At 40.1% G+C, this 27,909-nt stretch overlaps 1 protein-coding gene across 5 annotated transcripts; it reads right to left on the bottom strand.

The window, feature by feature from the left end:
• Positions 1-291: 291 nt before the first annotated feature.
• KLF3 (Kruppel like factor 3) lies at positions 292-27,909 on the bottom strand. 5 transcript variants are annotated; one of them, XM_039698803.1, is made up of 8 exons: positions 27,770-27,909; positions 23,545-23,583; positions 16,914-17,010; positions 14,658-14,805; positions 10,844-11,339; positions 9,857-10,007; positions 5,432-5,592; positions 3,814-4,269 (listed from the first exon to the last, which is right to left on the bottom strand). In XM_039698803.1, exons 5-8 carry the CDS (start codon positions 11,319-11,321, stop codon positions 4,088-4,090), a joined length of 972 nt encoding a protein of 323 aa, XP_039554737.1. In that variant the 5' UTR covers positions 11,322-11,339; positions 14,658-14,805; positions 16,914-17,010; positions 23,545-23,583; positions 27,770-27,909; the 3' UTR covers positions 3,814-4,087. The 5 variants fall into 5 exon arrangements, with proteins under 5 accessions (XP_039554734.1, XP_039554737.1, XP_039554735.1 ...); XM_039698800.1 differs by lacking the exon at positions 14,658-14,805 and having other exon boundaries at positions 292-4,269; XM_039698801.1 differs by lacking the exon at positions 14,658-14,805 and having other exon boundaries at positions 16,914-17,013.

Below are 27,909 nucleotides of genomic sequence, written 5' to 3' on the forward strand. Positions count from 1 at the left end.
TGCCTATGGGCTAATTAGAATGCCCTAATTAGAATGACCTAATTAGAAGCGAGTAAAACATTTTTATGAGCTTGCCACTAAGTGTGCTGCAGGCCACAGCTCCTCCAGCACAAATCCCCTGTGCTGCTGCCCTGGGCCCCAGTGGGGCAGGCACACACGGGAGGTGGCCAGGCCAGGCAGAGGGGCCACCCAGACACCCAGAGCCACAGGGGTCTCCTCCAGGCCTGCCTCTGCCCCAAGCTCAGCACCACTGCTCTTTGTCATCTAGCATGTGACAACATGACCACGAACAACATTCTGAGTGTTTTATTAACAAGTATAATACATATGCACTGTATACTAAATATACTACATATACTACATATACTAAATATAGTATGAGGACTGTACAGTACAAATTTATGTTCACAGTTTGACATGACAAAATGTCATTACTGAATTCCCATTGGACTACCAAAGTAGAAACAGTGAAAGTACATTAAACATTCACATCTTTAGTAAGAAAAGATTACCAAAATGTCTCCATATTTGCAAGTTATAGTAATGCACGCTAGAAACCTTTAATTAGCCATTTTGTCTTATTAGCTTATAAAATATATTACATTTTATTTTAAAAATTCTGCATAGTTTATAGACGTATCAAAGTAAATAAAAATCCTTGCTATATTTGCAGGTGAGAGATGCTAAGCAAAAAGATTATTTTGACCCTCTAAAGTACATTAAGTGCTAATATCTGTAAAATATAATGAAAAATGGTCTAGCCCTCTTAAGAGATGTAAAATGCTTTGTAAATTATTTTAGGAAGGATTTGTATTTATCATGTTGCTAAACCCTGGCAGAGACAACATATTTGAACAAGATGTGGCATTAGAAGTATCACTGCAGAATGCCACGTCTATATTTAAATAAATCCCACAAAATTAAAAACTAGTAATTTATTATAATCAAATAGCTTAAACAGGCACATTTTAGTAAAACAGTATTACCTGTTACACACTGCCCAGAGCAATACTGTTACAGAGAAAGGTGTGTGTGTGGGGGGGTGTTTAAATGTACTCATTCTCCAGAATTAGGATTTTCTATCTAAACTGGCTTTTCTTTAGGACATAGATGGAATGACTGGCTTTGCAAAGTATCTAACTGAATATATTTTAAAATTGCGATCAAGTCAAAGTTTGCTAAAATGAACCAATGAGCTGGTTAAGATGTAAATTCACACTCAGACAGAAGTGTATTTGTTTGTGACCTTTTAGTCATCCCACAAAGACACCACAGACACAACTGAAAAATCCTATAAGGAAGACATTATCGTGCAATAATCTCAAATACTTATATTTAATATTTAAATTTCTGTTGTCCTAATTCACAAGACACATGGATGAAATTTGAAAGTCCTGCTCAATCTCCACTGTATTGGACCCCATCATTAGCATAAATACTTTCAGGAAAAAGGTACATAAGCTAATGAATTAACATCACAAATAACCTAGACTAAATTATCTCAAGTAACTCTTAGTTACAAAGAAGTTCTGATTTAAAAAATATTAAAAAACATACTAATGGAAACATTTTATGGAAGCCTCAAAAGAGAAACAGAGCATTAGAAAGAAATGTTCCTTAAACCCCCTGAATTTTATAAATTTGCATTTTTAAGGTAAAAATGGGACCAGTTGCCATTAAGGTGCTTATTTTATAGTATCTGTTTCCCTCCTCATCAACAGAACAGAGAATTGTTTTCATCCCAGGGTATTATATGTGTTGTGACTGATGCCACAGGGCTCCCTCCACACAGTCTCTCAACCAGTGACACACCTGGATTTACAAAATTGCCATTAAATCCTAAAGCAAATTCTGCTACCACTGACCAAAAATATAAAATATAAAGTCCACATTCTGGAACAGCTGTTCATTAATATCAGTCTCTTTCCTACAAGTTTCTCCATGTCCCTAACAATCTGGCCTACCAAGAAAGTAAAAAGAAGGATTCCTGTGCCAGGTGTTTCAGCACCACAGGTGAGCAGATGAGGGAGAGTTACAAGACCCAAGATGCAGCCCTACCGAGGTGGTGAGGATGTATGGAGCTGGAACAGAGCAATTGCTGTCAGAGCATCTTTCTACAGGAAGTACAGACCATTCTTCTCTAATTCCACAGGCATGTGGATGTCAGCAAATCAGCTGGTAAAGTCCCATCACCAAATAAAGGCTCTTTGCACTCACACTCTTGTATCTCCAAGATTGTTTGGCATTGGGCTCTGTTGGTTATAGAAGCACAGGCTACCTGCTCCACAAGCTCAAATATACCCACCTGCAGATGGACACTCCACCTGTCTCCTGTAGAGTTCTATGAAACTCTTCCTCCCCTCACACCTCCATTGTTCACTGGGTTTTTCCATAAGAAAGGAAAAGCCGACTTCAGTATGTTTAACAGGGAATGGTGGTTACCTTACATAGGGCAAGGAAGGGAAACGCACTTGTGTGTGAGTGTAGAGAATACATCCTGCTTCCTTGTAGTGCCACAAAGTCTGCCAGCCAATACTGACAGAAACCTTCCTTGCAGGGGGCTCCCAGACAGGAACATTTCTAGGGGAAACTGCAGATTGCTTGAATTCAGTTTCTTTCAGCTACAGAGTTCTGTTTGCTAATGGGCATGGTTTTAATGCAATAGACACTCCACAGGGAAGCAGCTGTACCTACCATCGGGAGACTACTAGCACCACAAACCAGAGTTAGGAACTGGATGATCTGGTATATGCTTTTATCCAAAACAGATACATGACTCAATTTATTATCAGAAGTACTTCATATCTGATGCCATCTTCTCATAAAAATATTGTGGATCAATAATTTTAAATACTGTAGTGTATACTGTTGTGAGTGGTACTCACAATACAGTTCAGCGCATTTTTGACTTAATGATTGCTATTTTCTGAAGTACAGCAAAGAGAAAAAACTTAGATGAAATGCAGGGGCATGATTGCAGGGGGATAATCTATATCCCTGAAATGAGGTGCAGTAGGTTTCTATGAGTCATTTAATGCTAAATCACAGGAGAGTACCATAGAATCACAGAATCATGGAATATGCTGAGTTGGAAGGGACCCATCAAGATCATCGAGTTCAACTCCTGGCCCTGTACAGGACACCCCAAAAGTCACACCATGTGCCCGAGAGCATTGTCCAGACACTTAACTCAGACAGGCTTGGTGCTGTGACCACTTCCCTGGGAAGCCTGTTCCAGTGCCCAACCACCCTCTGGGGGAAGAACTTCCTGATGGTAACCCCTGACTCAGCTTCAAGCCGTTCCATCCATACACTTGCACAGAAACCAGACATACAGAGTCACACAAAGTCTTCCTTTAACAAATCCACTGGGGCATTATGCAACAAAAACAAGGATGTATACTACACTATAATACAGATGACAGATGACATCGGCTTAGATGGACAGTATTATGTATGGACCAATTCCTGCCAATTTTTCTTCTTGGCTGGGGTAAATGATACTATGACTCAATCTTTCTGTAAAGTAATTACACTGTTTAGATTTATTTCCTCAGTATTACTCACTGTTTGGGCAGAGGGGATTTCTAAATCAGGTGTCTTTCTAAAACTGTTGTGCGATCCACATTGCAGAAATCAACACAGCTGGGAGAGTCCATTCATTGCATTGTTGAGCATAAAATGAGAGTGTATCCCTTACAGGGCATATAAATAATAGTCTCTGGCAAGGACTAGCATTTTGGATATTCGGTAACATTTACTATTTTATCAGTATATGCTGGGTTGATTATATGAAGAAACCAACAAAAGCTGTTAGTTTAAAAATTCCCTTATTCACAAATGAAATACAATAAACATACTGAATGCAGAAAGGGTTTGCTTAGCATCCCCAGAAGAAAAAAAAGAAGTGTTCACATTCTTTAGGTCTGACCCGTGGCAAGGACATAGAAGGGTTAGATAACATGTGTTACTGACCATATGTAAGCTTTTAATGGTATAAACTCAGAGATCCAGACCAGCTGAATCCAAATTAAAATGCATGTGTAAAAAACAATAAAGTGTGGCAGGAGTCAGGGACAGAAGACATTCAGACTAGCATGTGGCGTTTCCTGTGAAGAGCAAGATGGTCCGAGCGTGAAAAGCTGCGGTCACAGTCTGGACACTGGAAGGGTTTGATTCCCGTGTGCTTGCGGAAATGCCGCGTCAGTTCATCAGAACGAGCAAACTTCCACGTGCATCCCTCCCAAGTGCATTTGTACGGTTTTTCTCCTGGAAAAGGAAACACAGAAGTGGGGATTTAAGACATGAACACATCAGTTCTGATCACGTAAGTTCACACATAAATCTGACAGATTTATTCTACTGCCTTGCCAAATTTCAGTAAGTACTTCACTGCTTACTCAAAAAGCCTCCAAACAGATCAAAGCTGAAGAGTACTCTGTGCTAGAAACCGTGTACTGACCAAAAAACTGTTATTTGCCATGACTTATTTTTTTATTGTCTCTCTGCTCCTCTCTCTGCTATATTAGCACTGTTTTGTATTATGAAATCCAGAAGCACGAAGGTTTAAGCATTTGTTCAAGTTTTTTCAAAACCAGGATCTCATTTTCTAGCTTTCTGGGGGAAAGGACTGTGCTACCATAAAGCACAACAGGCAGAAATCTTGTGATTTCTGAAATCCAATGCAGTGTAAATGACTGGCATCACTGTCGCAAGTACCTCAACTTAAACTCTCTCTCTCTATCATTACTAATATGTCATCCTCCTCCTCTAACACCACTGTATTGCCCAACAGATAAATGACTGGCTTGATGCACAAGAGACACAAACTGGGCTCCATTATTCCTAAAGAGGTACCCTTGTAAAAACATTGGATGTATATATATTCATTCAGCATGCAAAGACGAACATTTCTGCGGAGAGCAAAGGTGGGGATATGTTTACTGGAACACTCATTCAGATAAAAAGCACCATTGCACCAGTGGTTAGCATCTCCACAGAGCAGATGTGTTTGCATTTGGCCTACAGTCCAGACTTCTGAAAATGGGTTACTCCCATAGAAATTACAGTCAAATTTAACAGTGATGTCATAGGTGAGCCAGTGTAATTTGAACTGATTTGGTGTTTAGAGGGTGTGCAGACTGAGTAAACTGCAAGCAACTGGACACAAAATGAGTGAAGAGCCAGTCAATGTAACACACATCAGCATGCACTGTGAACCTGTTCTGGCTTACATCTCTTATTGTAGTTTTTTTTTACTACGTCCTCTGTCTTTTGCTCAGCCTATAATTATTTTCACAACAATGCCAGATCTACCTTCTGTCATTTTGTTATTTACATATGTGGTCACCTGGCCATTAGCAAAAGTTACAAGCTTAGCCTACTATTTTACCACAGACTTGATGAAAGAGAGGCATAGCTATGCTCAGACCTGTGTGGGTTCTTCGGTGAGCTTTCAGATGGGAGCTTTTAGTGTAGACTTTGTTGCAGCCTTCATAATCACATCGATGTATTCTGCGTTTTCGTTGTGTGTCTGGAGATTCCACAGGTAGAGGTCTCTTTCCTGGCTGAACTATAACTGAAGGGTGATTCCTGTGAAGTTAAATTAATGTTAAAATCAAAAACATTTGGCACAGCAAACCTCAGCTAATATGATTCATAACAGAGCCTTTTATTCATTACCACTCTGTCTTTTGGCAGAAAGAACAACATTACATGTGTGTCGAAAAATTCAACAGGGTTTAGCAAATTTTGTGTATTTTAGAAGTAATATTTTTAAATGTTTACTCACTTTGTGGCATGATGTAGCCATTTTTACTACTTCCTAGTTCTTTTTTAAAACTTTCAGAAGAAAAACCCCCTTCAACTTTCTGTCTTTCAGTTAAACTAAAATTTCTTAAAACCTGAGTGAACTTTTATTGTATTTGCTCACTATTTTTTTCCCTTTAAATACAACTAATTTGATTGTAATTGGAAACAGCTATTCCATATTATTAAAGAAATTGTATCTTTAGGGTTTCAAAGCAGAACTCAATCTTTATTGTTCCAGCCACTCCTTTAAAATGTAATTAAGAATTTCCTGTTTGGTGCTGGCAGCAGGGTGCGGCCTCCCTGACGTCAATTCCTAAAAGTAGAGCTTACCCTGTGTGGCACACCCACAGGATGTCTGAAGTTGTCCCTCCACCTTCTTAAACATAATTTTTCACTTTAGAGGCCCACAGGTATAGTGCAGGTAAGACATATACAAACTACATATGGACTTCTGCTACAAACAAACCCATAAATGTTCACACATGTGAAAACATTCAGGCTTCTTAAAAGGTGTCTTTGACTGCTGAATGACACTCTACTGCAGGACTGGGGACAACCTTGATTCTTTCTTCCACATCAATCTTAGAAAATGTATGTTTGTCACGAAGGCACGTGTAGAATGTAACGTGCAGATATTAGCATTCCTTGTTGCAAAACCAGCTCCTCCATGCAACAGAAAGGAACTTTCTAGAACTCCTGTCTAAGTTAATGTATTTCACATGTTTTTACCAATTGGTTACTTACTCAAAGTTCCTTTAGGGCCTAATTTTCAGAAACATCGAGTTCCTACTTCTCTCAGCAAAATAAGGGGCATGTGCTAAAGACAGAAAATCTTGTGCATGGCTTAAGAAGAAAGATTTTTCTATGACCTCACAGCGTAGGATGGGGATAACTGATGTGGAGAAAGATGAATTATGTTATTGAGTCTTAAGAGTTAGAAGCTGGAAACTGGGAACCAAATTCGCTTTCTTGGGTGGTTCTGTGACTGTTGAGTGATGAATTCTTCAAGTACACATTAAGTCTAGCTAAAAATATTATAATGGCAGGAAGCCCCAGATGGTGATGTTAGACAGAGACGCACACACTCTTAAATAAGAAGGCAGGCTTCTAGCTTCCAAAGAAACAGCTCTCCAAAGCAGTGCTCAGTTTCAAGACAGCTGCATACCAGTCTTTTTGGAGAAGCTCAGGCTTAGGACAGCAAACAGACTTGGTTTAAATGATTATGTTTGGAGGCTAGTCCTGGACATGATAACATTGGGGAAAAGGGAGAAAAAGGGTATTGGCCCTTTGTGATTTAGATTTTCAATCTATAAGTCTGGAAAAAGCACTGAGAATGTCTTCTCTCCTTATGGGAGAGGAGGCTGGCAAGACAACAGAATGTTATCAATAATCAGATAGGGTGTGGCAGTTTTAAAAAATGGTTAGGGTGGTGTCAAATTTAGAGGTAAATATTAAGTAAGTGCCAATAATAAAAGCACAGCCCTAATTCTTTCGTTCCCTCTTCTACAACTAGATGTAAGTTCATGTATGTCTACCATTTGGCACTCTTCAATAGGTAAGAGTACCTTCTAAAAATCACGTTAAAACTTCAAAAGCTTTTTCTTCTTTACCACAGACCACCCTATGTTGACAGCATGAGTTAGACTTTGAAACTTGCATGAAAATATGTTAATGAGGCTCCTTATACAATTCTTATTACCTCAAGTTTGATTTTAGAAATGACTGAACAGTTAGATCGATTATCAGGCATACTAGAAAGTCCAACCATCCCTCCAGAAATGTCACCAACATTATTTTTATAGATAGACAGATAGATATAGATATCCAGATACAGATAGCTACACCGCCAAAAGCTAACACTAAAGCAAAATAAGTCACTTAAAAGTCTTAAATAAGTCACTTCAGTAAGACTAAAGGTTTCCTATGCCCGTTTAATGTATCTTAAGTGTCTGAATAGTACACTCTGGGCAACTGGAACCAATGAATAGTGATGAAAACTTCAATGCCTAACTATAGCTCATAAACCTGTGAGACAACAACATTTTTTAAAATAAAAGTTCAAGTATCTCATATATTGTGTGAGTTGTCTATATATTTTTTTAATGATAAATAATACAATTTATAAACTTCTTGTTTTGAATGTGAAAGAATGTTCACAGGAGAATGTAAACTTGAAAGGGCTGGCTCCAGGAGCAAGAACTAGAGCTCCACAGGACAGCTACAAAGCAATTTACAATGCAAGGACAGAATCTCCATGAACATCACAATCTACATCAGCAAGTTTGTAGAGGAAATGCTTAGGAAACATGGACATACAAATGTTTTATGTAGCAAAGCTATCTACACATTATACCAAATTCTATATTCCTTGCTCAGTGGATGGGTTTGCTGGGGAAACTACACCCACTGGGAAATAAATAATGCAAATCACTAATGCAGGTGACAAGTCTGCAGAAGTCTCAGCCCTAGAGGAAGGGTGTGGTACCAGTCAGGAACAGCACTTACTGGTTTGCTCTTGTTAAAGAGACTTAACAAAGACAAAAAATAAACTGAACCATTTGATAGTCCTGACCCAGCAGTAGTTAGTTCCAGCTACATAAAGACCTGACTCCCTTGTGTGGTAGGTCCATTATGGAAGGTAAGTTACCAATTAGTAAACACACATTTACTATTTTATGTAATAAACATGCATAAGGTGATTTAAAAGAAACAGCATGTAGTTTATAAAAGCTAGCTGGCAACCAATTGCAAAGAGCCTGCAGTCTAGGAGGTGCATCCAGACTGTTTGAAGACAAGGAGGGGTGCCCACAAGAAGGTTGTTGTGGAATGCAGCCAGCCCAATGGCCATGAGCAGGAGGAAGTGGCAGCGTTCCGGAGGAAATACAGGAGACCCTCCATCCATCCTATGCTTTTCTCTCTCTGAACCATACTCACACTGGGTTTTGAGTGTCTGACTTGAAGCCCTCTTTCCCTTACTCTGTGAGGTGAGGTCAAACACAACCACCTCAAGGATGACAGTGAGCAAGAGGGAGTGCAGAAATGGATTCTGAGGTTTTGTGCTGTGAGCCCTGCTCAGCTCCCAACTTCAGCTCCTGCCAGAGCCACGCTGGCAGCCTGCCTGCCTACCCAGAGCACTGCCTGCTGAAGGATGAGCCTGGCTCTGGGTCATTCCATGGCTTTAGTAAGTTGGCAGGATTTTCCCCAGGAAAAAACAGGAAATGGAAGGGGTGCCCATGGCTCCTCAGGTACTTTCATGAATGTTTTTTTAATGTTTTCAATTAAAAGGTTTAAGTCCCAGACCTAATTTCTTCTTCTAGCCCTTGTCCTTTCTTCTGCAAACAGCACTGTTTCAAAACCCATTAGATCTGTGATCCAGTTCATGCAGAGGCCCCAGTAACAGCTATGCTAACACAATGAGTGTTAGCTGGGATGGAAACAAGTGGCTGTGAGGGAAGAAAGCTTCAGAAAGTACTTGAACTGCTAAAAAAAATCACCCACAGAACAATGGCCTCAGGTAAAAACACAATTTCACTTATATACACAGAACTTGTAAGGCTGAAGAGGTTCTTCCCACCAAGCAGGCAAAATTTTTGAAAAGACAAAGAGGTCCTCCAGGAACAGAAAGTCACAATACTCTTTTTAAAGAAAGGTATTTCAAGTAACATGAATAGAAATATCAGTATGAACTGTCTTCTAAGTTTCTTTCAATTCTGCTGCTGGTTTTAGATAAGTAGGTTATCACTGGCTTATTGGGAGCCCTATTTTCAGTAAATTGTGGAATTGGGACCTATTATCATTTTAGAAATGCATTACAGAAGTGGAAGATCTATTGCAAGGTATAAATATGTATCAACTCCTGTACTGCTGAAGAAGGGGGAAAAGAAAGTTGAAATCACATTTCACAGTAGTGGGGAAGATGAACATGTATTTTATTACATGTTCTGAAGCATAGCAACAATCCTTCCCACTCCTCAGAACTGCTAACTGCTGTACTGAACTGCTTTCCATGCCTCTGCTGATCTTGGGACTACTGTTAGCTACTTACTCTTGCAACATTACTTGCTGAGGAGACAACGAGGTCATCATTGGAGGTGACATTTGTTCAGGATAGAAGTCAGTCTTTGATGGTTCACTTCCTGGCTCTACTTTGATTGTTTTCTTCAGTGTGGGCTTTTCATAAGACTCGATGACAGGCACTGTATGGCAGAGGGTAGGAGAGGGAATGCAACACATACAAATTATGAAGAATTATGGAAATAAATAATATACAGAAAAAAACTATAGTTAAATCCATCAGTTCTACATTTACTGTGGTAATTTACACTAAATACAACATCTTTCAGTTTTAGTTATCTCCAGATGAACTGTGACTCAAAACATTTCTATTAATTTTCATCAGTCCGATGTCATTATCAGTCCAAATCTCAGTAGATCAACAGTTTATGTAGATCAATTATAAACATCTTGTTTATGTACACACAAACAAGAGCAACGGAGAACAAGTCCTGTGAGGAGCAGCTGAGGGAGCTGGGATTGTTTTCCTGGAGAAAATGAGGCTCAGAGGAGACCTCATCACTCTCTACAACTGCCTGAAAGAACAAGAGGAAATGGCTTCACAGTGCACCAGGAGTGGTTTAGTTTGGACATTAGGAAGAATTTCTTCCCAGAAAGGGTGATTAAACATTGGAATGGGCTGCCCAGAGAGGTGGTGGAGTTACCATCCCTGGAGGCGTTTAAGGCAAGCCTGGATGTGGCAGTCAGTGCCATGGTCTGGTTGAAAAGGTGGTGTTGGGTCACAGCTGGACTCTGTGATCTCAGAGTTCTTTTCAACCTAATTGATTCTGTGATCCTATAACCTTGGTAAGTCTGGTAAAATATTTACACAACAAATTCTACGCCTATTTATTCTGGAAGATCAGAAATTACGTTCCACTTCCTAAAATATCAACAGCCCACAGAAACCAAGTGCTGGGATATTTGTCTTATTTTGTGGGGATGAGACAGCATAAAAAGCAATTCTGACAACACCAACCTTGCATGCTACTTGGAGTTTCCATCTCATCTGCGAGAACTGTGGACACCATGATGGGCTGCTGGAGATGGGGAGCATACATGAAAGGAACTGGCTGGACCACAACAGGCTGTATAACCGGGAGTATCCCAGGGCTTCTCAGTCCATGGCGTGAAAGAGCAGCGGCCATGACAGGCGGGATTGTTATTGGCATGGAAAGAGGCTGGACTCCGGGGGGCGACGGTGTGAATTTACTGAGAGGTGAGCTGGGTGAGGACAGAGTCAATCCAGGTGAACTTCTCCTATGCACAGTCTGAAATTTTAGTGGGGAAGGAGAGCTTCCAGTTGAAGGCGGCGAGCTCCGTTTATTTACCGTAAGGTCTACTGGCTCCATCTGGATTCCATTTGATAGTCCTTCAGGGCTGGAGTAGAATTTATTGTGCAACATACTTGGTGTAGAATAAATGACGCTGTATTTGTTTGGCTTCATTTGGTCCATGTAATTGGAGGGGTATGACTGTCAGAAGGAGTGGAAAAGAAATACAAAAAATCAAATAATAAATCAACACATGCAAGCAGCTACTGCTGGAAAAGAAAGGCAGCCAATAAAACAGGCAAAATGAAAGTTTCAAGACAGCACTTTGATGTTGTTTCTAAATAAAACAGAATTAACTAAAGCCTCAGATTCCCCACACAGGAAGTTAATCAAGTTCTGATTCACTAACTGTTTCAGAAGCAATATAAGACAGATTATTAACACACATCTTCAAAGCTTATTCAACTACTTTTCTCTCTTTAAAATTGCCTGTCATATATTCATGCCTGTACATTTCTTAACTGACCTGGGAGACACATCTGCTATGCCAAGCATATAATTATGCACTGAGGATCATCAGTTCTGGAAAGAGGGGAGCTCAGCTGGGCTTAGAATTGCAAGTGATGGGTCCCAATCAACTGCTAAAGCAATTGAAAAACAATCATCACTAAAGAAAGAAATTATGAATCTGAACCCTACAATCAATACAAAATACTCAGCTGAACTATGTAAGTAATGGGTGAGTAACCCAAGAGTGCATAAGGTAAAATCTAAACCTTTCTAAACTATTTTTGAGATATAAAGCAGCTACTTAGCCATTGTAATTTTGGAAAACAAGTACAAGGATAAACATTTGGTGCGTTGGAAAGATGTTTCTGTTAGTGGTAGCTAGCAGTTCCCATTACATTAGAAACCTCAAAGCTAATCTTGACCTATGTGATGATGTCCACAATTTAGTAATAATTTATATATATTATACATATGTATGTACATATGTATTATATATGTAAAACACACATATCTAGTGATTTTTGTAAACCAAGAAGTATTAACATTAACTGTAGGGTGCAGTATAATGAAACAAATATCCAGACCAATACTGTATTTAAAAACTGTTAAAAACTGATGTTGTTTACTAACAGCTAACTCACAATGGAAACTGATGTGATGCTCTAACACAAAAGTGAGACACAGAAAATGCAATGCACACAAATTTTTAGTTGTGTTGTCAACTTTTTGAAATAAAATGCTATCTTTGGATTTTAGGTGGATAAACTAATATTAAGAAACTAATTAATTCCTTGGCATCAAAAGTATTTTGATGAGCGGGATAAAAAAAAGTTCAAAATGGTATAAAGTGAAACATCATAAGTATAAAATGACTGTATTTTTATGAAACTATTTCCATAACACTTGTTTTTATTCCTGGGGTGAACACTTCTGTCAATACATCTTTCTGGTTCCGAAGTATAAAATGACTGTGTTTTTATGAAACTATTTCCATAACACTTCAATTCTTTTTCTTCCTGGGGTGAACACTTCTGTCAATACATCTTTCTGGTTCCCTACCTCTGTCTTCTCTGTGAGGGAGCACTTGGTTAATTTTAAATGTCAATGTTAACTGCAGGTATTTTTGCAAAATGACACAAATGTAATTTTCTTTTTTTCAGTTACTGTTTGAAACACTGAGTTCAGGAAATATTAAATTTTCCTCCTGCATTCATAGCACTGTGATAGAACAACAAAGCTGAGTCCCTCAGTCCATAAAACATTCAAATAAAGAAGCACATAAAATGGTGATTAATCTTGAGACAGTAAATATTAAATTAAAATCTCTGCAAGTTATATATTCTCTTTATGACTACTCTTACAAATTCCGTCTATAGAAACATTCATCTTTGATTGTAATTGGTTCATCAGAATTTTATTAAATACCATTATTACAAGAAGTGCTGTCTGTATACTTCCAGCACTGCTGAGCCAAGCAATGAAATTATTAGCATTCTAAGTGATGGAGACTACTAAATATTGATATAATTTAATATTCATCAGCATTTGGTATCCATTAAATCGGATCAAATTATGGGCATAGCCAAAAAATCAAAATTTTAACAGGTAAGGAACATTAAATACTTCTGTTAAAACTCCTGTTATTGGTTTACAGTACAGAGTTCACCCAGCTTTAAGGAACTGTAAACATTCCACCACTAAGCATCAGTGCATTTACAGTGCTGCAGGTTTGTCAGGGATTATCACAACGTCACTGCCTATGAACTTTTCTTCCACTGCAAGAATGCTGAAAAGGAAAAAGCCTGTGAAACTTAAATCTCCAGCTATGCTTTTGGCCAATGAGTCTAGTAAAGAACAAGCATCCCTAGGTGTAACCTTATCCTGAGAGCACCTGGTGGGAATTCAAGGAATAACTGGATACTCGCACAGCTTCTGCATTCTTTGATGGAGGAACGATGCTGATCATGATTTATTTTGGTGCACAGCCTGCAAAAGGGTAGAAATGCTCCTGGAGACTGGGAAAACTGGTCTTCTGAGATTATGGGCAGCTTCCAGGTAGATTCCCCCCTCCCTGGAAGGGAGGCCAGCAGAATACACCACTGTGAAGACTGGAACACTCACTTTTGGATGGGCGAGTAAAAATGCCAAGATTCAGTCACACACAAAGATAAAACCCTGAAGTAATTCCACAGGTGCTTTGAGTTGTGCATTCTGCAAGGCCAAAGACTGTAAACATTGCTAGCTGAACCTGCTTTTATATATATATATTATAACCCTTTAGACCTCAGTATGTTATATACTGCATTGGCAATACTGAGATACTGTATTATCAATAAATCTAATCATCTTGACCCACATAATCAGTGTCATACTTCTCAGCACCTGACCAAGTCTTCTCTCTGCTACACAGAGAAAAACTGTTTATTCCAATTCAAACAAAAAAGCAAATTGTTTCACCAAATGGCAACTGGTCCAAATGTTTAAGAAGTCCTTTAAGAAGCCCTCGCAGCAAACAGGTAGTCCTGTAGGTAGGACTCGGATGACTTTGTCAGTAGTTCATTAAGAACTATCATAATATATGTTCAATAATTCATTTCAATAAATGGCATGAGCTGTTGGTAGAGTGATGAAATAGTGTGGGTGCAAGCTTCAGTCACCTGAGAAGTATAGTTAATCCTTTCAGCCACACACCCTGAAATACAGTGGTGTCAAAACCATTACTAACTTCCTCCTTCCCCTCCAACTACTGTGATGTTTTAGAGACACACAGACTTTACACCTACAGTGTAAAGAGTACACCTACAATCAGACAGAAGAGTGAGTAATTCCTAAGGGGCTTAATTTAATTTGGCCTCTAATGATTCTATCAGAATGAAAGATGTTATACAAATAATCCTGATTGTAGACTTCCAGGTTATGTTAGCCCAGTCTGCTCTGCTTAGAACCTCTCAATATCACACTGACAGTTTGGCTGCTATCCTTTCCTATGTTCTCTCCATATTACAATACCTCCCTTTAGAGGTGTCTCCAGAGCAGTTTCTGTTGTGGCACCAGGGCTCCAAGGAAGCCACAAGATCAAGAAGATCCGGGGAGCTCAAGGGCTTGGAGCTAAGTAGCCTATGTGTGTACTGAAGCTGAAACACACATGGTCCTCAGCCTGAGGGAAAACAAAGTAGTGTCCAGTGATGGAAACTTCACTCAGAAACCATACTTTCCTCTGGACTTTCTGCTTTTTCTTTTCTGCTTTTTTTTCCCCTTATGCAATGGCAAAAAACAAAACATACAGATGTGGTAAAATGCTCTGAGTAGTCTTTAACAGCTGGTCAGAGTGATTACACTGACTTATGAGAAGACTCCAAAGGTCCAATGCATGGAAGGCACCACATCACTAGGAGAAGGATATGGTACAGAATAACCAATATTTAGAACTCCGGTCTTGAAATGCACTTGCCCCAGACCACTGCACCACCTTCTTCGGGAGATGAAGGCAGGTGTGCACAAAAGGCAGCCCAAAAAACAGCAATGACTTCTTGCTCAGAAATGTCCCCTTGTTCTTTCCACTGCGGTCTTTCCTTCATCTGCTGGTCTGGGAAAGACTGCTCGCTCCTCTCCTGGTGAGCATTCTGAGGGACTGACCCTGCCCATCTGGCAGAAGCACACAACTGTTTGGGGCACTTGTGTGTCTCATGCAGAGCCCCAGACCACTGCACAACCTTCTTTGGGAGATGAAGGCAGGTGTGCACAAAAGGCAGCCCAAAAAACAGCAATGACTTCTTTTGTGAAGAAGTAAAACCAGTCTTTTTGTAAAACCAGTCTCTTTTCTGATTTTAACAGACACCATTAGATAATCTTCGATTATAGCAGATAATCACTACTAATCTTAATATAGCTACACAGTAACTGTGATTAAAGTGACAGACAGGCTGGCCAATACTAAAATTATTTCTTGACCCAAATATTGGAAACCTCATACTTGTACCTCCAGTGACAGTTATTTTTCTATCATTACTCTCCAGAAAATAAACCCTATGAAAGTCAAACTGTAATTTTAAAATGCATATAAACTTAACTCACAGAAATACTATTAACAGCACTGAAGAAATCAGACTGCTTAGAGATGTATTTTAAATTTATGAAAATTACTCTTTATTTTAAATAAAACAGGAAACAAACATTTCATTGAAAGATGCTATTCAGAGTACAAGTTTAATGCACTCTGAGTTATGTACACTGACTTCACCCTTTTAATGGATCAGCCTTTCTAGGGATGTGGTTTCATGTTACAATTAATCTGTTATTGCAAGCTAAAAGCTGAAGGGGGAGGTCCTGTTCTCTGATCTTCACCCATCCCCTTGCACTAATATTGAGCAGCTGCACAGAATGAGTCAGATCAGCTTCCTGATCTGACCAAAAAATGAGTATTTTTGGTGGGTTAGCAATTCTGACCATTCAGTGAGCTGATCCAAAGGTTCCAAATCATTCTAGAACCACACAATTCTTCTCCACCACACAAAGGGAACACAAAGCTGGTATGGAGGGAACAAAGTCAAAACCCTTCCTTTCAGCAGCAACCTGTATCTTCACAATTCTCACTGTACTGCTCCCAACTACATGTCCCACTGCTGTTGCTTATCAGACTCTTTTCTGAGATGACTATTCTCTGAGTTCATGGAAAATTAACCCAATTTTAAAGAAGTGTCTCCTCTTCCCCTTTTTTTCCCACTGTCCTAGTTCTCATTTGTTCCCTTGGTAAAGCAGTGCAACCAGTTTACCCAGCAAAAAGCCATTGTTGGTTTGGGTTTCTGCAGGATTAATTTCCTGCTGTTTAGAGCAGAGCTAGCCACAGCCACCTGTTACCACAACCAAGAGAAAAACAAAAAAAGGCACAGCAAGAAGCTGTTCACTTAGTTCAAGGGTGTAACACTCAAACCACAAGCTATTGCCACTTCACCATGAAGCGTGGCAATTTCATTTCAACCCACCTCCATCAGCAGCATGAGCTACAGAGATGATATTTACAGAGCAGTGGCTCAGGAATACATGGATGCTCTCTCCTCTCATAGGCAACTGGTCAGGTCATTTAAGACAATAAAAATCAAAAAACTACGAAAAGTTTTCCTAGAACGTGAATCTGATTGCACTAAGAGCAAAATATAGCTTCACATGCTTTCCTAAGCTAGTCCAAATCTTAATTACATCTCATGAATTTAAAGGTGGAGAAACTAAAGAGTCATCTTTAGGGCAAATATATTTGAAAAGTCTTACCACTGAAACAGGCTCCATGGCTTCTTGCTTGATAGGGACTGGGTCAAACATTAGCATCTTTTTTATTCACCTTTTCTGATGCCTCTGAGGTTCTGTCCTGCTGGGGAAAGACAAGGTATTAGAAACTCACGGGAAATACCTGAATCAACTTTCTGAATTGTAGTGAATTTACTATTTTGTCAGATTAATGCTAATATTTATCCATCTCTAACACAGATTTTTAAATATATGACTGAATTTATTACAAGTTTTTTCTTTCCACATTGCTATTGAAACAAAAGGACATCTGCTCACTTTAATGAAAGTCAAACTGAATTTTTGTTGTGCGTGTCAGCGCACCAAGACCACAGAATTTTCACTTTCATTAGCTGTCAAGTGTTTTAACACATCACAGTTTAGACCACGCATTTCTCATCAGCATTACAACCTCAGAATAATCTTGTTTATACAAGTGAACTGATTCTGGAAAGGATCTCTCTTTCCTAAGAGTCCCAATAGAAACACTTAGTAGATCACATACAATGAAAATTATATCAATGCAATAAAAAAGATTAAAATTTAAGACTAACTTGGACTACATTCAACATACTACAATGACTTAACAGAAAAAATGCATCAGTTATTATAAGATAATAGATTTACTGACAATTTAACAACTATTTCTGCTAACTGTGCAAAATAAAATCACTTTAAAAAATCTGTTTGCATTCTGTGTAGCTTCAGGTTTTTTTTCCTATACTGTTCAACCTTACTTGGTCAATCTCTAAATGCCTAAAATAAAAATATTTAGCAAAAAGCATGTCAAAGCTGTCATACTACACATTTGCCATGGTAATCTTGGAAAGATACTGGGAGGGAAAGGAGATACCTCTTCTGGGTAAAGCCGTAAGGGTACACAGAGAAACAAAGGGGAAGCAAAGGGAATTTGCTCGCAGTGACACTTAGAGGTTGCCAAGCTGTTTATAAATCACTCGAGGTTATACATTATATGACTGATGTCAAAGGAGCAAGTTCTGGCCATACACCGAAGGCTTCACAGCCCTGCCTGGAGGCGGCACGACCTCTTTCAGGATGCGAGGACAAAAGCAAATGACACAAATTCGGTTTGGCCAGTAGATGGCACTGGAAAGAAGCGAATACAGCCAGACTCCAGCACACGCAGGACAGGCTGAAGGCTCACCAACAGATTTCCCAAGGCTGGGAAATTCTCCCAGAAATGTAAACGAACATTTAAAGACATACCTCTTCAAATTAAAACAATTCTAATAAGCCTACGCTAATGAACAACTTTGCAGTCAACATGCGTTTATAGATTAAAATTTGTTAAAAGTCTACCATTAGTTATTCAGATACATAAATAAAGTTTAAAGACTTGGAAATATATTACAACAGTGTGCACTTTGAATAATGGAAACAAACAAGTAGCAGAGTAAATTATAGTATCTTCATAATTCACCTTATAAAAGTTGAAGGTCTGACAAAAAAATTGCAAAACTAAAGTGAAACAAATTATGCAGTTTAATGAGATTTCCAGTTTAAACTCAGCATGTCGTTTTAGTATGGGAGAAGTAGTAAGATAGCACTATGTGCTGAAAGTTGTGGTAATTCTGTAAATACCTTAAGCACGTTTGTGAGAAGGTTATTAATTATACTATTTTCTTTGAATGATTATCATTTAGATAACTGCTACCTAGTTATCTTTTTCAGGTTTCAACAAGCCACATAGCTAGAATTAATGGTTCAGAATACTGACTTCCCAGAAATATATCCACATATCTATGCATCAACCATATTCTCACACATTCATCTGCATTATGAAAACAGAGAAGTTGTACTTTTAGACATGAAAAAAGTTTACAGTAAAATTGAGCCACTCAGAGCTCCTATATAGGAATTTGGAACTAATTCCTTTCAGGTTTCCAGAAACTTTTGATTTTTAGCTTGTATGTGCATAGAAAAGTAACATGCCAATTTGTACTTTAGTGAAGGAAGAAAGGAGAAAAGAAAAGAAAGAAACAGAGAAAGGAATGGGAGGGAGGGAAGGAAGGGAGGGATCTAAGCAAATGTAATGATGCTCATCCTTTGTGTAATTTTTGTAATTATAAAACCATAGATTCTTCAGTTTAAGAATTACTCCTTTTAACCTTTTGCTCCAAGAAAGTGTGTGAAAAGACACTTGATACACATTTCACATGTCACGCTCCAGATTTCAGTGTTTCCTGAGATAGTCTAAATCACTGTGCAGGAATTAAACTGACATAGACAACAGGAAGTGTACTACCCTGAACAAAAGTGAAAAGTAATCCTTAATCCTTCCTAAGTGCAGTCATCTAAGAACAGCAGAGGAAAACTTTACTTTTATATAAGTTTACTACGCTGCACTGAAGTATCAAGCACTTCTTTATCATGTTACTCTTAAGCAGGTTTCTTTTCCCCATTTTATAGTGACTGGAAACCAATTTTCAAGAATGGAAAATTAATTAAGATGCAACACTTGGTCCTGTAGGACTGCTACAGAGTCAATATAAATCAGCTTTGGATGTGGTGTTTAAAATTTAGCTCTAAATGATGTATTTCTAAGGCTGTAAATAAAATCACAAAAGACTCCTCTTTGTATTTAAAAATAATGCTCCAATATGATAGCTTGGACCACACATGGGCAAATACGTGCATGTACACTCACATAAATAAAGCATGGTACTTCTACTAAGAAGCAGGCAGAGTTTTTCCCAGTGTATTTGTAAAATCATGCCTATTAACCCAAAACTTCCTAGTCCTTCTCTCCTAAACATTTGAGAAGGGGGCAATAGGGAAGGTAAATATCTGTTTTTATCTGTTTAAAACAGATAAAACCAGTTTTATCTGTTTCTATTACAGAGGAATGAAAAAACAGTTGGGTTCTACTTTACAGAGTGATTTCAGAATCTACTTGTTTGAAAGCCCGCAAATTGTTTGGTATATACAAATAATTTCTGGAAAATCAAAATACCAACCTCTCATTCCTGAGGGGCTCTGGAAAAACTAGTGAGGTAACAATATATTCATGTTAAATGTATTAAAAAATGAGAACTTTTGTCTTTGACTTTATTAGGTAAACTATTTTGCATTAAAGGGTTTTCTCATGTGAGGTAAAAGAATTTAATATGAATGTAATCTGAAACTAAATAATTAACTGCAATCCGGTAAGCAAACATTCCACCCTCTTTTTTTTTGCTCTCTCTCTTTTTTTCTGCTAACAAGCCACCCAGTTTTACTTTCTTGCCTCCTCCCTTTCACCCCACCCTGTGGATCTCTGCCAAGTCAGTCCAACTTGTCCAAACAGGACCCGGCTTTTGATAAGATTTCGCTCACGCCCTGTACTTCAGAAAGACAAATGAAGCAACTGGGCTTTGTATGCAAATAAGGACAGGTGCAAGGTAAAGTCCAGGCAAAGTCCCTCAGTATTCCCCTACCTGAAGTCCAGTGAAGACAGCAAGTCAAACAATACAAACTCTGCCCTTATGATCCTATATACAGCAAGGCATCCATTCCAGAAGAGAAGTTCATTATCATTAGAGCCCATCACCTTGTCAGGATTGAACACTTGTCAATATTAACTTCCTGACAGCTGTATGGTTTATTGTTTCAGAGAGATAATTAAGATTAAATGAAAGCTGAAAGGTACTTAAATGTGTATTCTGACAATAAGGGCTTGTATGGATTATTTACCCTGGATGAAATGTGAAAGTGGTTAAAGAATGCACTCAGTCTACACATCTGTACTGCAGAGCAGCTGGAAAAGGGCAACTGCAGTGCAGCTACTCCCAGCAGCCCTGCACATCTACCTTCAAGGTCCACCAACTCTGTTATGAAAGGAAAGGGTGGGGTGGAGGGCCAGTTTTGACTGTGCACATCCAACAACAAAGGTTTATTCTAATATAAAGCCTATGCTCTCATTAAATACCTGGAAGAGAAGTCTGTGACTGACTTTTGCTGCAGACAGGGGGGTGGTGACCATACATTCTGCCCTCTCCACTCTGCCTGAGAACACATACAGGGTTTATTTCCTCAGTCTTTGTGCCTGGGGGAAGCAAAGGAATGCTGCCCCACTTACAGCAAGTCTTTATCTAGAAGCTTCAAGGTATGACTGTTATTGTCACTATAATTACAGAATAATGTAATGGTATCTGCTAAATTAGCACTGCATGAGTGCCCTCTGCAAGGAACTGCAGCTCTTGCAGCACTGTTTGAATCCAGCAGCAAACATTATCATGTTGCAAAGGCACTTTGGGACTCAGACCTGTTGCTCTGAACCTCAAGTCAAACTTCTCTGATACAAGGGAGAAACAATAGTATCAGAGGATTCTCCACTGAGAAAATCCAAAAGGGAAGGGAGGTTTTCTGAACCCAGGTGAAAAATTGTCTTCAGTGAAACCTGCAGAGTCTGACAGAAAGGAACCAGTTTCTGAGACAAACATTCCATGGGGAAGGTAAAAAAGCTGTTTTCCAGAACTCATAAAGTATTTGCACTTTACTGTACCATTGCTCATCAAGACCTGAGTCAGCAAAAAAGTGTTTCTAATGTTCCATTAACTTTAATGGGACGTAAGCAAGTGCTCAACTGCACTTGACCTCAAAATAGCAGCAGGCAAAGAAGCTTTCCAGCTCACACACCAGTCAGACTCAGCCAAAGCACCAAAGATCCAGAGGTGGTGCTGTGGGAAGAGACCAGAGCAGCCAGACCATGAGGAACAGAGCAGAAGGAGAATCAGGAAGAACCAGCACGCCAAGAAAATGTTCTACTGATCAACAGCTTTCTGTGTTTATTTGCTGGATTTCCACTGGGTAACAATAATAATTGTAAAACAAGTTAGATTTTTTTTGTAAAAGAAAATGGCACCTACACAATTTTTTTTTTCCTCAAAGTTTTATTGATAGGCATTAAGAAAAAGAGGATTTCTACAGAATTCTGGTATTTAGTATTTCAAACTTTATTTTTTTCTTAGCAAAGACTTGAAAATCTTTTATCTTCCTCCTTTCAGGACTGCAAGCAGGCTGAAAAACTTGTGGTTTTGCACAACTTGTGCATCATAACTTTGTGGATGTCACCTTGTTTGACCTAGAACTACTTTGACATGTAGCACACTAATCAGTACTTCAATTAAATTTCTGATAATACTGTTGCAGGCTCTTTGAAGCCACGTGTGTGGAAATGGCTTTCTTGTATGTAAAAATCTTGGGGGAAAATGCTCTTGAAGTGCTTATAAGAAAGTATCTTCTTTACTAAGGAAAAATTGAGCCCATATAAACCCTGTTCAACCTTCAATCCTATACTCACTAAACCTAAGAGGAGAACCTCTTGAGGCACCTCCATTAGACAATATTCTCCCTTATCAGGGCAGACTGCTGTCTGGTTTCCTGTCTCAGGCTGCTTCTTAGAAGGAGAAACAGTCTAGAGTAAGGATAAAAGATCAGACTTTTAAAAACAAATGAAGTATGTGGAATGGTATGATAATCTTTCCCTTCCAAACTGAGCTCCGCTTTTCTTGTTGCGTTTTTCTTAAGAGGTTAATTTTTAAGGTAATTTGAAAGAAGAAATATTAAACCTTTTAATTGTGAGGGAAAAATGACAGAAAATACTGTTCTCTTACGTGAAGGGTTCTGCTATTTCAGGAAACGTGAAAAAGAGATTCAACATTTTTTATAACATGGGAAAGGAGAAAGAAAATCTAATCCTAGGGAAAGGAAGTATGCATTTATGAGTAATGATAGATTTGAACAAGAATCCGAATACAGGGCAAATGGTGATGAACTTCTACGAATCTATGGAAATGAAAAAAAAAACCAGCTAGGGAAAAGAGGTGGACAGTGTAGGGGGTACAAATGTTACAGCGATCAAAGCAACTCAGACTCTTTAAAAGTGGAAACTCTGTCATGTCTTCATGGATCAAGTTAGTTGGCTGGTAACACACATGGACTGCATGACAGACAGACATTGCGTTTGGTTGGAGGTTTTTTCCCTTCTGAGTTAGTTTACTATTTAAAACCTGTTGGAGCTTTGTCTTTCCATTTGCTGATCTGCACTTACACTTCCTTCCCCTGGGAGATATCACCTACAGCTACAAAACCCTCAAAGGAAACTTTGGCATCAAGTGAATGCTTTGCAGGGAAGAGTTAAATCTCTCCTAAAACCAGCTCTGCCAAACTTCATATTCTGGATTGGAAGCAACTAGCCTCGGAATGAAAACACAAAGATTGAATGCTGACAGCATAAAAGAACTCTAAAAGACCTCCTGTTAGCGGTGTTAATTAATATTTAAAAGTTGGTTTACAAAAATTATTATAATTTTAACCTCAGTTCCCTATTTTACAGAACTTCTGGCTACAAAAAGGTGTGAACCACAAAATTTACTGCATTTATTATACAGCAGTTTCCAATATTAAACACAGTTAAATGCAACTCTTTTCCTCTGTCACTGGAAAAAAAAGATTAACTGTTTGAAATCTTGGGCAAATTAACAATACAAGAATTAAAATACATAATTGCATTCTAATGGATAAACTCATCCATGGTGTTCTAAAACAAACAGAAAAAACAACAACATAAAAACAACTGAGAGCAACACATTAAAATGATCAATAAACAACTTACCAAAACTGTGTAGCCAAATACTTCTTTTTATCTGGATTTCTGAACAGACAAAAAACAGTTCACTGTTAATATGTGCACACAATCCAATAAAAGTTTTTTCACATACAATTAAGCTCTGAAAGAAGTTTAAAGTGTGTACTTCAGATACTTCCTAAAGATACCTTCAGTGATCTGAAACAGCTAACTTGTAGCATCCAGAAGAGCAAGAGCAGGAACTAAAAGACTACTTTAAAAATGACCGGAGGGGAAAAAAAAGAGTAAAATGAAAGGGTGGCAGTATTTCTGTGTGTACAGTAACCATGCATATTCTAGCCCGTAAGAAACACAGAAGAATAAATACTCCATCTTGCATTTTCATCTAGTGCACACTGAAATTAATGCAAGTTTTTCCTCTTGATTTCAGTGAGCTTTGGCTGGGGTCCTTTAGCTCTGCTTCTGTCAGATTCAAAGTTACAGAAAGATTTATGTTTTTCTCAATTTCCTCTCAATTTCTCACTATGTCTGCCTGCAACAGGGTGAGGGGGAAAGATAAAGATGAAAACAGGAGTAAAACAATTACTTTTATGCCTTCAAAAATGCAAAATGTACTTATTAAGCAGTACAGGGACAGCAGTACTTATAAATGCCAAAGAAAAGTTAGACAGCAGTGCCTTATTTTCTGTATTACATCTAGAAGACAATGAACCTTCTAGCCTGTATAAGGGGAAAATACCTACTTCTGAGATTTGGAAATACACAGTGCTTATAGAGAACCATTCAGGTTGAGTAAGGGCTGAAGTCAAAACCCCCTCACAACTATGAGCCTACAGAAGTAGACTTTCTTCTCCCATATACTCTTTATACATCAGTGCAACTCTGTGACTTTAATGGAGCTATTCCAAATCAGCTGATGAGCAAGTGAGAGCAGAAAACTGGCTCACAACTTTCTGGAGACTTGAGTTCAAGTTTTCAGCGAACAGAGCTAAAAACTCCAGTTCACCCCCAGAAGTGCACTGGAGTGGAAGGGGCGTGTTAAAGGTTAACTTGGAAACCTCGTTATGACATAACACAGGCATCTTAAGCAATCCTGAGTGTGTAGAGACATGATAACTCATCGGGTGGGGATTGGAAGTTGAGGGGCAGTGACAAGGGGCCTGGACGAGGCTACCGAAGTGCCAGAAAACAGCCTGAAACAGGAAAGAGCACCACATATGCCACTTGGAATGTGTGACGCAAACCCCAGCCTTGAAACAAAGAACAGGAAACAGCTCTGCTGGCTGTGCTGGGGAGAAAGCACAGAGAAACATTTAGGCGGCCCTCCCTGACCCTATATTCATGAGCAGCTGGAGTCTTTTAAAACAACAACAGTGGGTGGAGGTGTTTGTTCATTGGGTGTGAATAAAAACACTGTCCTTATGCAGGGGACCTGCCCTATTTACAAACAGGCTCCCTTAGCATGAGGGAGCAGGAGGTTTTAAGACACCACAGGTCAGGAGGATTTGCTGAAACCTTCCCTTAGACCAGTTGGTTTATTACTGTATTTATGCCAGTAGCTAAACAGAGCTCGGGCTTCATGACATCAGAGGCAGCACCCAGCCTGGCAAAGCACCTTCTTCCCAGAGAGAGCTGGGGATGAGAATTGCAGGAAGGATTTCTAAAGCTTGGGGCTGCTCCTGGACAGTGGCTCACTCATGCTCAATACTGCTCCATAGCTCAGGACCAACGTCACTCAGAGCACACAAGAATATTTTTCTAAGCCATCACACGCTTCGCCTAACACATCCCTGTTTTCATATGCACTTTATTTCAGAATCTGATTTCCCATGAATTTACTACTTTCATTTTTTAAGCATCCACAGATAAGGCTGAATAAATGAAGTAAGCTGAAGCAGAGGAGCAGCACAACTTGTCTAGATTTCATGCAGTAGATTAACTTCAACACTTGTTTTCCTTCAAAGCTGTGGTTTAGAATACTCTCTCTTCTCTTAGATACCTTGCATTGGTTATTTATACACCATGGACATCAAATATTATCAAATGTGAGAATGCTACAGCAAATTCTGTGGATGAGCACCACAGCAACGCCAATGAATGCTGCAGGGTTCCAAGGCTGGAGTTTAATAATGAACATGGGGTAAAAACTGGCTAATGCAGCATCTACACAGCAAGGTGTGGGTTTTACACCAACAGCATCAGTTCCTTACTTCTTCATACTGAATAACTGCAAATATTTGTAATTTGGTGATTGTATAATATCTTTATTATCACTGAGTCTTCAACTCATCTCACTCACACTGACATCTTTATCTGTAGGCTTTTGCTTTAGGCTAAACAGATGGTGACTAGGTCAAATGTTCACAGTACCTAAGGGCTCCCTGGCAGCTCTGCAACGTAGAGGAACATCTTTATTATCACTGAGTCTTCAACTCACTCACACTGACATCTTTATCTGTAGGCTTTTGCTTTAGGCTAAACAGATGGTGACTAGGTCAAATGTTCACAGTACCTAAGGGCTCCCTGGCAGCTCTGCAACGTAGAGGAAGTTCTGCTTGGATTCTTAGGACAGGGAAAGACCATTTAGCATTCTTTCCTGCCCCCACCCCTCGCCCTTACCCCCAGTCTCTCTTGTGCTCCTCTGTACCATAGCTATAACAGCATGTGCAGGGAAAAAACACCCAGAAACATTTGCCTGCTTGTGAAAAAAAGGCTACTCAAGTCAGCTTCGGGTTTTTTATATTTTGATACTAGACAGTAACAATAAAGTCTTAAAAATATGAGGTGAAAGTTAATTTGAAATACGTGTCTTCTGCGTTAGGTGAGATTATCAAATCCAGATGCAATTCCTCTCACACAAGCACCAGCTACTCGTATGATTATCACACCAGTATCTTAAAAGTATTTGATGGAAAAGTCACTAGTTAGCAGCCATGTAAGTCTTTCTTTTCAATACAGGTAATATATGTTTATTAATATTAGTTTAAATGAAGTCAAGTCTTCAGAGCTCTCCTATCAGCCACTCACATTCAGCTTTTCCCAACAATTAAACCTTTAGAGTTCAGTTCCACAAACAGGGTCACTTCCTGAATTCTCAAAGGTGAGGAAGTGAATAAAACAGTGGACCATGTATGTACAGTACCTGAAGCAAAAGGGAAGTGCACAAAACATCTTTAAGACATTTTTAATGTAACTCCTGAATGACCACTTAAGCTATTCTGACCTAGGTCTTTCTCCCAAGCTCCAGGCAGGTGCTGTGATCTCCCAGCGCAGGCTCGCGTTGCTGAGCCTTCCTTTGCCAGAGCTGCCCTAGCTGTGCCAGGCACTCACCTGACAGCAGTCCAAGGTAAGTAACTCCTATTCCCATTTCGGTTAAAAACAAATAAATAAACAAAAAATTAAAAAAAACCAACCAAACAAAAACCCACAAAACCCAAAACAAACAAAAAACCACCAACAAAAGACATCTAGCTAAGGAAAGGTTATTTCTAACTCCACACTTCGCTGCTGTGCTGTCCCACGTTTTACCTTCGCCTGCATGGCGGCCAAGCGGTGCTAAGGTGACGTGACAATAAGAGGGGCAGACTTTCGGGAGCCCATTTCATCCTAGACTTCAGCAGGAGTTAAACGGGGACATGGCGCTCGCCGGTCCGCTCCGCGCTACGGGAGGAGCGCGGCCCGAACGCGAGCCCCTGCCCTGGCATCCAGCCCGTCGCCCGCGGAACCGAGCGAGCCCGCTATACCTTCCAGCTCGGTTTGGCCGGGCGCTGTATCCCGCCCGGGATCCGATGGCACTTCGCTCTCTCCCCGAGGACGCGCCTGTGCCGCCCGGCGAGAGGCCAGGGGCTGCGGCCGCGCCGGGCGGGAGAGCGGCCCCGAGGGGCGGGCGGCCCGCGGGCCCTCCCGCCGGGGACAGCGGGGGAGGGCGCCGGGGAAGTCGCCCCCCGAGCGGCCCCGCCGGCCACACAGGTGCGCTGCCCGCCCGGCGGCCCTCCGCCCCCGGCCGCACAGCGACATTCCCGGGCGCCACGGAGGGAACCCCCGCGGCGAGCTCTGTTCCCCCTTCGCCGCAACTGCGGCCTGACGGAGACCCGCTTCCCGCCGCCCCCGGCGTGCCTGCGGCTCCCGCGGCATCACCGTGCCGCCGTGGGCTCCGCGCTGCTCGCAGCGCCGGGAAACTTTCCTCCTCCGGCACCTCCATCCCGCAGTCAGCCCAGCCCGGCCCCCGCATTACCCCCGCCCTCACACTTACGCTCGGCAGGCGGTGCGGAGCGCGCCGCGATTTTCCGTCGGCTCCCGCAGCGCGGTAGGAGCGGAGGCGCTCCGGTGGGAGCGAGGTGCGAGGCCGGCGTGTCCCGCGTCCCCGCGGCTAAGGCGCCTCGGCGGTGTCTC

This window comes from Passer montanus, unplaced genomic scaffold (assembly GCF_014805655.1).
Source record: "Passer montanus isolate IOZ18808 unplaced genomic scaffold, ASM1480565v1 scaffold13, whole genome shotgun sequence".
In the NCBI taxonomy this organism is placed as follows: domain Eukaryota; kingdom Metazoa; phylum Chordata; class Aves; order Passeriformes; family Passeridae; genus Passer; species Passer montanus.

Excerpts from the sequence above, each read along its gene's own strand:
- KLF3 (XM_039698800.1), bottom strand. The coding sequence starts at position 16,970 with ATGCTAATGTTTGACCCAGTCCCTATCAAGCAAGAAGCCATGGAGCCT. Across the intron at positions 11,340-16,913 it reads CCATGGAGCCTGTTTCAGTG|TCATACCCCTCCAATTACAT; the intron begins GTAAGACTTTTC and ends TCCTTCTGACAG. Across the intron at positions 5,593-9,856 it reads CAGCAAGTAATGTTGCAAGA|GAATCACCCTTCAGTTATAG; the intron begins GTAAGTAGCTAA and ends TTAACTTCACAG.